General features: G+C 37.1%; 1 protein-coding gene across 3 annotated transcripts in view; it reads left to right on the forward strand.

The window, feature by feature from the left end:
- LOC145774652 (uncharacterized) overlaps positions 1 to 5692 on the forward strand; it is a 34325-nt gene extending 28633 nt beyond the window's left edge. For all 3 annotated transcript variants that reach the window (XM_082585948.1, XM_082585946.1, XM_082585947.1), the window contains one exon: positions 3025 to 5692. In XM_082585948.1, coding sequence (XP_082442074.1) covers positions 3025 to 3069 — 45 coding nt within the window. In that variant the 3' untranslated portion in view covers positions 3070 to 5692. The remainder of the gene's footprint in view (positions 1 to 3024) is intronic.
- The last annotated feature ends 10922 nt before the right edge of the window (positions 5693 to 16614 follow it).

The raw sequence follows: 16614 nt of genomic DNA on the forward strand, positions 1-16614 counted from the left end.
AAGATGTGGCCTTCCCAAAGATACGGCCCTCTCTGCATTCTGTTACATATCAAAATTTTCTAAAAAAAAATTTTCTCATCTTGCACTATGTGGTAACTTTTTTATAGCTCTGATGTCGCCTAGGCCTTAGAGGGGCAAGTGACGGATAAAAATGTCATTTTTAGAAATTATAAGTACGACTGTTAAGAAATTTTTTGATTCGGAACAGGCCGAATCTCTAAGCAGCCATGTACCTTGGTACTGATACTCTCACATGATCATGGTTGTTGTCAATTTACACTGATCACTATGTAACAATATTTTTCTCTTAGTCTCTAATACCACTTTCCGCTCTGGTTTAAACCTTGAAAAAAATGGTAAGTTCACTCGGACGCATGCTGGCATGCACCATCGTGACGCGCTTAGACTAACTGAACCGGTGTGATGTATTTTAATTTTATTCTTGCTCGCTCATTGCAAGCATAACCATGAACCCGAAGTGTATTTTCTTCATTCAGTTTGTTGTGGCTCAGTCAGTTTGCCAAAGTGTAAGCAATTTCTATACTTCCAACGTAATGATGATTGTTCCGGCGGGTCAATTGCCCTCTTGTTTAGAATTGAAATTGTAATGAAATCTTGTTTAGAATTGAAATTGTGATGAAAACTTGTTTAGAATTGAAATTGTGATGAAAACTTGTTTAGAATTGAAATTGTGATGAAAATTTGTTGACATTGAATTTGCGTTGTTTCTGTGTTCTGCGTGACGTGGCTTGCCTGGTGGCAAAGAGATTTCACAACTGATTATCGCCTTTTGCTGCGTGCTGGGAGCCGTTGTTTCTGGACACAATTTTGCCTGCCTTTGTGTTGAGTTTCATTTCATTATCGAAAAAAGCAAGCTAGAGAAATGAATGTGTACCACGGATTTAAGTTGTCGTGTTAAAGCCAATGTAAGTTTATACAAAATCAAGTTTTTATCCCAACTCACTAACTCAATAAATAAATCAAGAAACAATTGCAATTATGATTGAGGCAGACCGAGGAGGGATTGTAGGTAGGCAGTGAGCACCTACTCTTGTAACCAATGATAATGATGATGATTATGACACGTTCGTTCCCAACAGTGGTAGGGGATGACTTTTGCGCACTTTTGGAAGCCATTCGAACATTCAAAACATCATGCAAATCACGACAGTGATTTTCAATACGGTCAATTTTATGTTGAAATGAAGTGATTCGAGTCAATTTGTTGTACGTTTGTCAATCAAGCTTGCAGGAGTTGTCCTTTTCACGTTGATTTGACATCTAGTTACGTTGCAACCACGTGAATTCTTAATAATGATTAATCAATGAATGTTGATGACTGCAGCACGCCACTTGTCAACGAATTCGTGTTCTTTGATTTAACGTAACAAAAACGGTAATTGTGCTTTGTCATTGGTTCACTTCAAAATTGAAAACTTGACGTTGCAAATCCTCAATTAAAAACTTTCAAAATGTCATGACATCACAGTACTCTCTGACTTTATTCCCACTTCAAGTGAGATCGTCGACTCGGCGTTGCGGATTGCAGTGTGTTTTCATTTTTTTTATGTACGTTTTGCATCCAAACAAAAATAAACGACTGACTGACATGCACATCAGTCTGTCCACAGCATCGTTTTCCTTCACTCCCACTATTTCCATGTCTTCTGCCACACAGTCTCCCCATCCTCTTTTCGGCCTTCCTCGCTTTTTTTTTGCAAACTTCCAACTGTCTCATTCTTCATTTCTTGCTTGGTCCTGCTTTGTCAACCCCAGAGACCACCGCAGCGTTTTCATTTCAGCCACTTGCATTTTCCTGTCCACTGTCTTCGTCAGGGCATTCCTGAATATCATACAACATTGCTTGTCTTGCCATCGTTTTATACAATTTCCACTTCAGTTTTTCTGGCACCTTTCTGTCATACATGACTTCACAGTACACCTCCCCATAATGACAGCAGTTCTTCAAGCACGAAGGTTTTCACTCTTCAAGTTGGTTAAAAACCTGTCATGTAAAGGTTTTGCTTAAGTTTGTCACAAATTTGCCGTACGTCTTGGCTTGTGTTCAACTGTTCAATTGACGTCGCGAGTAGCACAAGTTGTTTTCAAATTCAATGATAGCTTTCTATGCTTGATTCACTTTGTTCCTCTGTAATAACATTTTTTCGTTTTGTTTCTTGTAACAGCTTATGACAATATTGAATGAAACTTTTAACTGAAAGTTTGTCTAAACAGTAAGTCATTCTATCGTACAGGCTGTGGGCCGAAGTGTTAAATAAGGTAACGAGTTTCATTTCCTACGTTTCGTCAGTCCACACGACTGACATTCTCAAACAGCGTCGATGGTGTGTAGCCTACTATGATACCTGAACGAATAAAACAACAGGAACAAATCTAAGAAACTAAAATCTATGAAGCTAAACGATCAATTTGCATTCAACGATCCGGAGTGGCTTCATTGTTTAGAATAAGTCAAGTCAAATCAATTTATTTTGTTCCAATAAGTTTCATTTTTAGTGAAGGAAGACATCTTTGTGTCCCCTGTCTGCGTGGATGATCATATCATAAACGCAGTTTCTAATCTCGCCCCATTTTTAACGCGACTCGACTCTTGATAATCGCTCCATCTTGCGCCTCACACGATTTGCATGCCAGCGCAAGCCCCACCTTTTCATAAACCTGCTTCTCTCTATTTTGGTTGAATTTTCAAAGCTTGTGTACAATTCGGAATGCGTATGCGTTGTACGATGTGGTTCTGTATATTAAATCTCCTGCTTTTGCACAATATTTTCATTGTCAAAATGCGCAGGATTGCATAACAGCGCGAAGAGATCAGTAACTTGTTCGAATCTCCTTCTATGATATGTTATTTTTTTCTGCGAAGTGGTAGACAGCCATGCTTGACTTCTCTCATGACAGACACTGAAAACCATTTCCATCACTTTCAGTTTTTATTATTTGCAGCAAATTTCTACTCGTTTTAGTTGCTTGTGTTACTCCGCTAAACAACCAACTTCTTTTCAGGCTGCTTTGACCCACACCAGAGGATACAGATTTGCTCCGTATTAAGGAAGGAAACACGTTTGAAACCGGTTTGAACCACTTTGATCGGGTTACCTCAACTTCAAGTTGCAATGAAGATTTACTCATCACTAGGGCCATTTAAAGTCATTAAAGTCATATTTTTTTCCATGCATCAGTAAGTCGTGAAATCAATTTTAACGCAAAAACTGCATCCCTATGAGGTATATTAAGAAAGTTATGAAGTCATATAAAGTCATATTTTCCTGGTTAGGTCATAAATCAGCTTTTTAAGTTATAAAGTCATACCGTTGTATACTTAAAAAAAAAATACCAATTTAAGCGGTGAAGCAAAGCACTAAGAAAGTAAGGCAATTTCTGATTGAACAAAGGCAAACTGTAGGATTAGCCTACATAACACTTACAGTCACAGACCTATATTTTATGAGGTCACGCATTGAGGTCAACTTAATACTCAAAATGAAAAGTTGTACGTACACCATCAAAGAGGCCCATGCTGATCTAAATGCCCTTGATTTCGGAAAAGATCCGCTTGAGCTCAAAAATTACATTAAGAAGCGATTGGACAAAAACGATGTGAAACAAATTATGGAGCTACAAAGACAAGACATTTCACCAGCGCTTTATGCAAAACTGCAGAAGTGTCAACCCACATCAGCGTCTGTGGAGCGCTCATTTTCCTTACTAAAGTCATTTTTACGTCCAAATCGTAACTTCAAAGACTCTAACATTCCACACTACATGAAACTGTACTACAACAGTGATTTAAAATAAAAATGGATGTGTATTACTGTTGTGTTGCGTATGTTTTACTCTTTAGTTCCGTGAGTGACGTTGTTCGTATGTAAAAATAAACGATTTTCACATAAAGTCATATAAAGTCATATTTTCCAAAAAATAAAGTCATATTATTGATTTTTTAAGGTCATATAAAAATGGCCCTACTCATCACTCACGAGTAGACTAAAATACCGACTCAGACTGTGGTATCTTATGGCCAAGCATATACCCTTCTGGCAAAATCTGTCCTTTTTGCATCGATTCAACGTTTGTAGACGTTGAATCGATGTCAAATGAACGCATCTGCTTGCTAGTGAGTCTGAAATCGTGTTGTTTTATACAAGTATCCCGTCCGTAATCAGCACGAGTTATGTTGGCCTTGCGTTTGTGCACATTTGTATTTTCGGTACATTTTGCTTCAACATAATTCCTATCCAACTTATTCATTGCATGAGCGCAATGTAGTTCTTCTGTCCAAAAATCATTATTTGATGCAGTAAAGACGTCCCGCTTTTTACAGAATTTCTTGTATCGTTGTTGATGATAGTCTTGTGCAGTAACGACAATGAAATCGAAATTTTATTTTCTGTTTTCTTCTGTTCTTTTAGCCTCACTGCTTCTCATCGCAATGTTGATAAAATATTTTTCACGTGTATTTTACTATTTTTTTTTGATTGTAGACGTTGGAGAAACGTCAAATTACGCACCGATGTCAGCTCAGTATAAATTTTTAAGTGATTTCGATGGTTTCAATTAGCAATTTCTGTAAAATGCTACAATGTTGAAACAAATATCTCAATCACGATATTGCTCTTGAATTACTGCTGGAGCTTTGGTTTCAGTTTTTTCTTTGCCAATTTTCACGACTCCTGTTAGTTTAGACTTTAGAGTCATCGGTTTTCCATTAATTAACGCAAAAATCGCAATTGTGTGATTACCCAGACAACAAATCAATCGTTTTTTTACCTTTCTTTGTACAGAAGTTGAATCAATGTAAAAACAACTGATTTGTCGTTTGGGTAGGAATCTCATCCGATCACTGCCCCTTTCTTTTGAGTGTCATGGACTCTGCAGCATACGCGAGCAACCATACTTGTGATTTGTCATTTTTTAACGTGTTTTATCGTGACTAGCCCGGATGACATCACATTTGTTTATTTCTTTTCTCCAAGTTTACTATTTCGTGACAACTAGTAGACCTAAAATGTTATTAAAAGTAGTTTCTCATGTCCGAAGTATAAACAGTTAATCACCTTGAAAAAAAGGTATAAATTATCCCTTCCATTGACTATTTTGCCTGTAAGAAATTTATACTTTAGCTGGATGTATGCTATATTGTATAGTTGTAGGCCTATACACAACAATTTACTTCACCTAAGTTTTCGGTGTATATGTAAGTGCTATGAATTTGATTGTTCTCATGAGATAGTAAAAGCTTATGATTCAACCGCCGAAGAATGTTGATATAACATCGCAAAGACGTCTTACCTGCGTAAAAATAACCGTATTTTGCATTGTTTGTGGTTATCCTTTGGGTTGTATTTTTTTTTTTCTAAGCCTGACTTCCAATCGACATCCTTCAGTTGAATCAGAATAATTGAAATGACTTAAATGAAATGGATTCCTTTAAAGTTGTAATGTTTTTTACAGATTACTCACTGATTTTCTGAGATCTGCGTAATTTTCTGGCTAAAAAGCGTGTATTCAATAGCACTGAAAATGAAAACAGTTTCGTTTTCGAACTTTTGCTGAACATGAGTTTAGTATCTTCAGTTTCGGCTCTTTATTTTTTTGATTAAATACATCCACTTTTCTTGAGACGTTTACCTTTAAATGCTAAATTTAATAGATTACAGGCTGGTTTTTGCAACTTGTGCGTCTGTGATTGGCGTAAGGACAGCTTACACTGACGGTGAACAGGTAACTTGAGGCAGGTTAATGAACACATACCTAACGTACAAAATTGATATTTTACTGCTTTGTAGGGTGAAAATGGGGTATTTTGTTATTGGCAGTCGACGCCTTCATACCGTGGTTAGATAGGAATGCCATAACTTTTTTTATTGTCTAAAGAGTGTATTGCTTCCACAACGCTTTTTGTTTATAGCCTGGAAGGCTTTTGTGCTTTTGGAGTGAAACAAAAGTTTTCTGCTCAGCAAAGCACTTCAACAACCTGTTTGCAATTTGCAACACTCAAGTGAATAGAATAATTAACTGCAATCACACTTTAACAAGAGGTCTTCACTCCGTAAATCTCGGTGACCTGGTGTGGTGAGACTGCCAGATTTATGCTTCCAAAGGTGCTTACTCAGTGTGAGGATAAAGATTCGCATAACCAGGGCAAGGCTGTGCTAATCGCCTACCCCCCTTCGGCCGGGGGCCCACTCAGTTTGACAGTTTTACTTTTAGTATATGCTGTGTGGGAATGTCCATCCGCTTAGCATCGCGCTGCAGTTCCGTGATCCTCGCCCTGTCTAAAGGCGCCTTCAGGCTAACTGGGCGTGAGGTAGCTGCGTGGACCCAGGGGCGAGTTTAACTGATGGGAGCCCGGGGTACTTTTAGATCGGGGGCCCCGTGAAAAAATTTTTTTCGCGCAGAGGCAGGAAAAGCTTTACAAGATAACTTGGAAGTCACCCACAATGTTGCTAATGCCTTTACACCAAGCTCAGTCGCCACCTTGTGAATAAAAATTAGCCTAACCTTGAAAGAAAAAGAAGGCATTTTGCAGAAACTTCATAGGCTGAAAGAAAATAATAACACAAAATTACATTTTTCCACGTTGGGAGGCCCTTCATATTGGGGCCCGGGGCAACTGCACCCCCTAAATCAGGGCCTGCGTGCACCTTCGTCATAGTAGCCTATAGGTAACAATAGATATTTCCAGTTATAGCTCGCGAACCAAGCTGGTATGTGGCCCAGCAGTGCTGCAAGTTTGCACACCCCTGCCGCAGAAGAGAAAAATAGTTTAAGTTTTGCGTGCGAGCGAATAGAACTAAGCTACCCTACCACAGATACTATGTGGCTGCAATCAAAAGATGTAACCACAAAGGATGTAGGAAAAGATTTGTTTGCTTAATTTCACACTTGTCGGGTTGCCAAACAAAAATAATAATGTTTAATAAAGTTGCAAATTTAAGACATAAATGTAAATTGTTTAGCGGGCCACACATTATTTAAACTCGAATCATTATGCTGGCCAAAAAAATTTAATCTTACAGCCCATGGTTTGCACACAGTTGGTTAGCGCGTAACTTCGTGAACGAAGAAGCTTCAAGAACAAGCGGCGCTGGTTCGACTCTCGGGGTGTGCGCTTGAGCAACGCATTCTAAGGACTGCTCTCCATTCAGCGGCACCTAATGGATGGAATAATTCCCCTGCAACAAGACTTCAACTATCGGAAATTTCACTCTGTCAATCTCGGTAACCGGCCCTGTGTCAAAAGCCTCTACAGTCTACAAGTATGCGAAACTACCAGAAATAACCAATCAAGGCTTTGTCAGTTCGAGGATAAAGATTCAAAACCAACCACACCCCTGACTTATGCTGGGCTATACTATACTTTCGTTGCCTTGTTTGAAAATTTTATTTCAATTGTTGGTAAAATAGTGCTGTTGCAAAATTACACGCTCTTAAAATGGCAAAGATATTGGATATTGACAACCTGTAACGTTGACAGAGTTAGTCCAGGATATACTTTTGGACCCGTTGTGATTCAAGAGCATGGAGTCCGTTAGAGGGGGGCCGGGAGGTGATTACCTCCCAATCTCTCATGGCTCTGAAGCACAATGACTGCTTTAAGACTCAATACCGGTATTTTAAGTCTAAGAGCTAGATGCTGAAACTCTTTCTTTCACTGTATATGTTATGTCACAGATTATCGTGTTGTATTCATGTAATTGTACATTAAGTTATAGATTAAAGCTTTGACCTTAACGCTTTTGACGTTACAAATTTAACCTTTTAGCATCTGAAGAGCAAAATTTGGAACACTTGAGCCAAGGAAGAATACACAGAGAAGGATTTTTGCGTACGTCTCCTCTTCCAGTCAAAATTGTCCCAAAACATCAAAAAATGTGGCAAATGTAGAGCTTTTGCTCGCAACTTTAGATTCATAGAAATAATTTTTAGATTTTAATGGAAAAATGTTCGGCGGGAAACATGCCGCCGAAGACGCTGTAAGTCATAAGAAACTGAAGCTTTCAGTAATGCGAAGGGGGTCTGGGGGGCGACTTCCCAGAAGTAGGTAGGCTATATGTGATGCAAAAATCCAATCAGTCTCCTGTCGATGTCAAAACATCGTTCCCGTCCCTACTCTCAGGAAATGTCCGGAGCCCCTGTGCAAGAGCACAAAATTGTTAGAGGCCTGCAACCGAAATGAAACTTTACAAAGCCGCATTCTTCAGAGATAATTTGTTGATTTGGTAGTGCTTTTGCATCCATCCTAGCCTAAGGAGCAATCTTCCTGGCATCAGCACAGGAAACATCAGCACTACCTGACTACCCACTATAGAAGAGCGAGCATTGTGTTTTACTAACCATACCGGTGTAGCCTCCATACTAGCCATCAAGACTTTTTTTCAAAAACATATGAGCTCATCAGTATCGCACCACTAAATCGTGCCACATAGTTCTCAACCGCTGCTTTTGTCAGTCAATTGAATCCTTCTACAAAGGTAAGGATTCAATTGACTGATAAAGCAGCGGTTGAGAATAGAACTATGTGGCATGAATTAGTCGTGCGATATTGATGAGCCCAGCTTCATGGGCGAAAGACCGAAAGTGTCTATCGCTGTCAATTCTTGTTACACTCGACTACCGAGAAACACATCCTAGCCTCTTGTGTTTTTTATTTTTTTTATTTTTATATAAAGTTACAGTTAAATTGAAAGCATAAAAGATATCTGACCATTCCTATTTTCTTCGCAAAGTGAAAAAAGTCTTTTTGATGTCATGGTTGAATTACAAGAAATTTTGCAATCAAACTACTTTAAAGTAACGACATTGATCAGCATCTTCGTTCCACAAGTAAAATTTTAGTCATTACTCATTTGACACCAAGGTTCAAGAAATTGGTAGGCTAGTGTCCCACTGGTAAAAAGTCCCACTGGTCACCGATCTCTCCTACTTTTCTGAAACCAGTAACGGAAAGTTAAATTTGTTTGACAAAGAATACAAAAGTTTATTTACATGTATTTGCAAGGTCGTACATTAACTTATTGTGTTTTGTTGAAATTCCCCTCCCCCACCCAAAGTTGTAACCAGCACATTATTTTGCGGGAGTCAAATATTTTTGCACATGTGAGTGAGCCCGGTAACAAGTCACCAAAGGTAGACATCCATAGGGGGATCTGGGGGAGCATCCACAAAAAAATTTGAACAAAATTTAAAATTGCGTATTCTGAGAGTAGCTTACTTTCAGCCTAAGTCAAGAGTAAAGCTTTGTCTAATACTGCTAAATATAGAGTTTTTATGTAAAATATTTGGGGCGAAACAATAAATTACTCCCCTTTGGTCAGCCTTGACCCTCTAAGGCTACTTGCTGGATCCGTGTTGAAAACGTTGTTCGATTTATATGCGCTACTTTCTTATTTCCAACCTTTGAGTTGGCAATTAGAAAAAAATCTCACTTTTCGAAGGTCAACGTTTGGTCGAAACAATAAAGAAACCACATATAGGCCTACTACGTACTGAGTCTGAACACTCCGAACCATGCATTGATAAGATGGAAACGAAAACTCAATAATAGTGCATGCTTAATGTTCTGTCGAAGTTTGAACATACCGTATCCAAGTTACAAAAACATCAGTTTAAAAAAAAATGGCTTCGAAGATCAAAATTGCTCCTGAAATCGTAGTTGTTTGTGAAACGATCGACAAAAATGCGACTTACGGCATTTTTATAACTACACTCTATAATCGAGTTTTTTTTTTGCTGGAACACGAGTAAGATTTTTGAGAGTTTGTGTGAGAATAGCCTACGTGAAATTTTTCAATACTGTATAAAGTGCATTTCCTCACGAAAAAAGTGGAAACGCTGATATAATGTAAGTACGTCAGAACTCCTAAACGTTTTTGTTTGTGACTCTTCAACATTTTGCAAAACGTTTCGCAATCATAGGCCCAAATTAGAACAGAGGCTGTTAAAGCCTTTGTGGTGACTGTGGTCGCAGACTAAAATGTTAAGAAAAGCATGTAGCCTATGGTAGTTATTTCACTATAATTCACATTGTAGCAAAAGTAAATGAATTTACTGAAATGTACATTGAATAAAATACAACTAACTTCAATAACTTCTAACATGTTTAGTTTGTTCAAAGTAGCAGCTTTGATAAAAAAAAAGTTTATGAAAAGCAATATTTCGAAAAGCCAATGACGAACAATTCAATGTGTCACGGTACATTCGGTAATTCTTTGGTGTGCTGTAGTCAGAGATGGGCGTGATCTTGAAGATCACAAGTGATCTTGAAGATCACAAGTGATCTTGAAGATCAAGATCGTGATCTTGATCTTGATCTTCAAGATCACTTTTTTTTTGGTGATCTTGATCTTGATCTAAGATCACTTTTTTTTGTGTGATCTTGATCTTGAAGAACAATAAGATCAAGATCACTTTAAAATTGAAGTTTACTTGCTGGAAAGAGGCATTTTTTTAGAACTCGTACTGTACAAAGTAATTAGTGGCAACTACTAACATTAAGCCACTGTTAATACGATATGTGTCCAACAAAAGACGATTTAAAGTCCATCTAATCTGGTCAGTGTTGCCATTTCAAATAGAAAAAAGTTTTCTGTGGTGGTCATAATAAAGAAGTCAACTTCCGTGTAGCCTACTTTATGTTGACTTATAATAAAAATGATTTAACTTTGTTCACAATTTCCATGTGTGAATTTTAAAGAAATGTTTGCTTTCTTTGGCTCAATTTTAGATGTTTCAAAAGTCTAGAATGGCGGTGTTAAAAAATCTGGACTCTAGCCGACTTTGGTCATGTAAAGTGGTTTATTGCAGAAAATTAACCAGACCAAGACTTGTTTACAATGTTTAGGGTCTGAGTATGGAGCGGTTTGTCTGACCGAAAACCTCTGAACGTTTTTGATTACAGACAAAAGTATCAAGGTTGCCAGATGGGTCAATGGTGCAATAAACACTGACATAATACAGTGAAAGTTAAAACTACTTAGTAGCCTAACACGAATAAAACTCCCACATGAACCAGACAAAAATTTGGTAAAAAATGATGCAGTTCAGAGTTTATTTTTATTTATTTATTATAAATAAAAAGCATAACACTAATTTGGCGACTTTTTCAGTACTAGTGTGTGTAACCTCGGCCTTGGGTGTGACGTTGCAATTATACGCAAACTACGTCAACAATTGATAGGCCTAAATAGCAACAGTCACTAACTTATTACAATTCTTAGGCCAGCGATCGAGTAGTTAAAAGTTAGCAATACCAACTATATACCTTTACCCAGGTTGCTTATAGTAGGCTAATTATTTTATGCAACATCATTGATCAAAAACTTGATTTTTTTTCAAGTACCGGTACACAAAAAGTGATCTTGAAAGTGATTTTGATCTTCAAGATCACGATCTTGATCTTGATCTTCAAGATCACATAGTTTGGTGATCTTGATCTTCAAGATCACCTATTCTTGGTGATCTTGATCTTGATCTTCAAGATCACCAATACTGGTGATCTTGCCCATCTCTGGCTGTAGTCCAAGGAAGTTGAATAACCACTGGCCTACTTTACTGTACCTTCCAAACGTTACATTTATCGCTGTTTTGCAAGGATAGACTAGATGCAGATCATGCGGTTAGATTTGTATAGTTCAATTTATTGAATTTGTTCACTTTGGATATGCGCACAGCCATGGTGTGCAAAACTTCAGTGAGGCAGTAAAACAACTCGTATTTTTCTACTTTTAATTTCTCGTTCATCAGATAAAACATTGCAACTAGTATTGATAAAGAAGTAGTTTTATGACGGTACAAAATCTGAATCACAAGCCGCTAGGTTGCACAATTGAGCTCCTGCTGTCCAAATTTGTACAATCCGTCGCTTGGAATAACCTGCAGCTTGCGACACAAGCAAGTTAGATGCACAGCACAATATGGTAGAAGCCGAGCAACAGTACAATATCAATCAAAAAAATATAAAAATAAGCCTTAAATGGACAACATAACATTTTAGCTTCTAAAAAAGATAATTTAATCAAGGGCTCTGCTCTGGAGATTTTCCCCAAGTAAAGAACTAAACCATTGACCAATGGGCTCATCCTACATAGCCTGCGCTACTTATCTTGTGTGAATGTACTAACCTTGCATAGTGAAGTCATTGTGCGCAAAAATTATTTCATAAAACACTTATTTCTACTCGCAGCAAAATATATCTAGTTGCGGCACTTCTGGTGTAAAAATTAATTTCTGTTAGACATCTTTCATATAAAATGCGACTTATCCATTGTTTGGGCTTGGAGAGACTCTTTTTTTTAAAGAAGGAATTAGCAAGATTGTCGACATGGTATTTCATCTCTTTGTCGCAATTAAACTCGAAAAAAGCAAGTCCAAACGCACGTAGCCTACAATTTACATACATTACCCTGCTAGATCTAATAGTAGGGACTAAGCGGACACAAAACAACAGAAAGCCTTCTTGTGATTTACAAGACAAAGAGCTTTTGCTTCAAAACCAGATTTTGTTTTGTTCAGAATAATTCTCATAGTTTTTTGTTTCGAACACTAGTAGGCTAAGCTAATTGGTAAGTTTATTGGTAAGTAAGAACAACATGCCTCAAGATCATGCACTTTGAGATTCAAATGATTGTTGTTGCCTATTTTTCGTTTCGAGTGTAAAACATAGACATAACTTGAATTTTTTTCGAAAGAAAATCAAGATCATTTCAACATATTGTCAAAATAAGTTACAGTATTTTTATGTCAAACAGCTGGTTATCCTATTTTAAAAATGCAATGATTTATCAAAAGCTTTATCAAAATGGTTGGAGAAAAAGTAAACAAAAACCACATAGGCTAAGCCCATGGTGAATCGATATGTAGACTAAAGCCTTTTCTTCTAATACTGACCGTTTTGAAGTGAGCAATCAGAAAATTTGCATGCTTTATTTGTATATCACAACGAAGTTTCAAAACATCAAAATCGAATGAGCATTTTTGAACTTTTCTCTGGTAAAATTTTGCAAAAAATAAAAGCTCTGTTCAGTTTGTTCGTTGTATATATTATTGACTATCATAGCGAAACAGAAATGTTTCAGAAATTTTGTTTTGAAACAAAATGGTTTGTCATAGTTTTGTTGCATTTCAAATGAGATATCAAAGCAAAGCAAAAATAAAAGCATTTTGTTTTCGTTTGTTGGAAACAAAAAGATACGCGCAAGAATTTCTGAAACCAGAAAGCAGTGGTTGGCAACCGTGTTTTTTGAAAGTTTACTAATTTCGGTCTATTCAGTGTCACCATGGTGTCACAAAGTAAAAAAACAAAAAGATTTCGTGATCTATGAAAATTCAAAGTATTTTTTTCGACATAAAACTTTAATTTTTTCGCCTTAACTTCCTGTCGAATATTTTGGAAGAATTTTCTTTTGTTTTAAGAAAAATTAGGTTTTACTGCATCAAAGAATAGATTATGAGTGAGATTGTGTTGCTATTATACATTTTTCAATTCTCTTTTGGAATCATGTTTTTTCGACTATTTTTCTTCAATTTGATAAAATTACTTTTTTAAAAAGTCTGTTTAACCTCCCTCAGAATTTAGCATTGTTCACAACCTTTTCTTTTCCTTCTCTTTTTTATGACTGAACAGTCTGTCTTTGCGCATGCGTGATTGCGTCACCAGCAAATCACAAACGGACGGAATGCTGGCCGAAGCATAGCGAAAAGTTTACACCTCGTTTGAAGCCGATTTTTTATGCTTTGATAAATCACAAGTTGATATAGAACAAGTGATAACACAATTCCTCAAAAAGTTTATAGAGAGAAGTTCTGTAGGTCCGATGTCATGTACATATATCGATATATTGTGGTGAAGGTATATGGGCTTTTAAAATTTGCTCATCCATGCTGCAAGCCTTGTTGATGAAGCTGTAAGTTGTAAGCTTGAAATTTAACATTTTATTGTTTAATCGTTCAACTTTAATGTTTTAATAATAATGAGGGTTAACGCAAAGGTCTAGGCTGAAAATATATCGTCTTTTTTGCTTAGGAAAGGCTCAAGGAATATCCTTTTAATACGTGTCAAAACTACCATATTAAGTTTTACACAGCAATGGCGGCCATCTTTCTACGGTGTCCTGGTTGTTCGTCCTGTGACGTCACACCATGATTAAGTCCTTTTGTTCGTGGTGTCCAATCAGAAGGGTGAAAATAGTTTTCTTAACTATGACGTAACACTGTGCTGAGGATTCTACATTTTCTCTTCATTCTTTTCTCTGCCATCTTTTCACTGGTTTGTTTCGTGGAACGGTTGAGATTATTTGTCTGCGACGAAGAAACACCCAGGGTTATTGTCCAAGAATCTGAATTTTTTAACAAACCAAGGACTTGCTTTAGTTAATTTTAAACTCCAGGCATCTACTCAAGTAGTTTTGAACCAGAATCATTTTTGTCAGCAAATTAAACTTCAGACTGGTTCACCGTTAAAATAAGTTAAAAATCGCCATGTTTGTTGGCTGCCGCATTTTTCAAAAATTGTATCGGTTCGGTGGTAGAATGTATTCAAGGTTAAGTTAAATTAGTTAAGTAAAAAGTTGTAAATTGATGCGCCTTGCGTTTAGCACGGAGTTCTTTTTGTTGTAGGTTAACTTTGTCCTTTTTAACTCAGGCTGTTTAGAAATGTAGTGACTGCGCATTGCCAGGGTTGTAATTGTAAAATTTTAAACACATGCGGTGTGGGCAGCTTCGCAACAGTGCAATAAGGTTTTGGTCTTGTTTACGTTTAAATAAATGTAACAATAGGGTAAGGAAATAACATTTTCTTTGGATGGGTTACTGCAGAAGTGGGGTTTGCTCAGTAAGGTATTGTTGGTATTTCTAAACAAGGCACAATTTAGCAATAATTGTACAAAGATTTATGATTGACAAACATGGCACTCGTGAAAAGCTCATCACTTCCTGCCTATCACGTGACTTCGAAAAGAATGTTATGACACAGCACGATTTAATTTTGCACCGTTAACAAAATCAATAAGATTTCATTGGAAACATAACCCAAACTATACCATGACAATGAAAACATTTTTAACGCAGACAGCCCAATGCACCCCAGAAAGCATTTCAAACACGCAATTAATTTTTGGCTGGTAAATGGTGCTGCATTAAATTGAATCTCGTTCATTGACAGCATGCGAGATATTTTGTAATTAAAAAATATCTAATCATTCAAACCAGTAAAATTCCCATGCATATGTACGTTTTCCCACACACTGATGACACCTGGCAACAAAGAAGTAACTGAAAGCATAAATTCGAAAGATTACTTGTTACCATGCAATGCGCACTGACAGGAAAAAGCCGGGAACTTTGTCAAACTAAGTTTCATACCCTTGAATTTGCCGGTACCATTATTAAACAAAACTGGTCAGTGGGCCCCATTTTAGATATGGCTGTGCCCCCTCACATTCTCAACTCAAACTGCAGCTTGTTTGAGAATGATGTTCCATATAATATTTTATCTACTAGCCTACACAATTTAGGCTACGACCCACAGCACCTTTTACCGAAATATCCACAACAGGCTTCTAGTTTTGTAGGGCTGTTCGAAACGAGAAAACTATCGCGGATAAATGTTAAGAGACGTTGCGAAATGCTTTTGTTTTTGTAAGCCCCGATAGTGAATCTTTGAAGAACATAACACCAGGCCAAGCACTACAACTTTTGGGCACTTACTGCAAAGTTGTTTTCGCACATCGTTTCGACTGCACAACAAAATTCCTTCGAACTGGAAACGAATTGATACTGACAAAAAATGTTTCCTTCAAAGCGAAGCAAAGTTTTGTTTTTTTGAAAAATGCCCATCTGGTTAATCGAGGTACATAAAAATTTCCCCTTTAAATAACCCCCCAGAAAATATTCCTCTAGAAAAAATGTCCATGTGAAGAATATTTACCTGGGCAATGGATATTTTTCAGGTGGTTATTGACCAGTCATTAAAATTTGCATCCTGCGACGCGCTGTTGTGAAGATTTACTGGTGCGAGCAGTTTCAATCAATCATTTTACTTCCCAATTTTCAAATCAGCTTGACCCGATATGATAGGTGATCAGAAGTGCTAGAACACTCACTATGTTAAAAGCGGAAGGTTGGGTTCTGGTTTCAACAAAATTTTTCCAGACATGCTAATGCATGAATAAAATCGTGGATTACTTCCTCAAAAACATAAATATTAGAATAATTGGCAAGTGTTTCAAACTATTCTGAAAAGATGCATGTCATAATGTCCTTAGTTAAGAGTTTTTGCAGTTAAATTTGAAAAGAAAGTGTGATTTGTTCGAATGATTGAAACAGCCAGATGTAAAGGCATAGAAATCTGTCGACATACGGTTTCATCAAACGCCATTTTCTTGCGCAACCAATACGTCACCACATTGGCTATCATAACAATTTCTCATGAATCACATGAAAGAGAGCACAGCAGCGTCGTTGCTTTGTGAAAAGGGCGCGTCATTATCTGTTTTTCAGCGACTCAGTTTGTTCCACGACACGACGTTTCAAAGTGAATCCAGTCAAAGTTTTTTTGAATTATTTTTTTCCTCAACATTTGAGCAATGTTAAAAA

This window comes from Aplidium turbinatum, chromosome 7 (genome assembly GCF_918807975.1).
Source record: "Aplidium turbinatum chromosome 7, kaAplTurb1.1, whole genome shotgun sequence".
In the NCBI taxonomy this organism is placed as follows: Eukaryota; Metazoa; Chordata; class Ascidiacea; order Aplousobranchia; family Polyclinidae; genus Aplidium; species Aplidium turbinatum.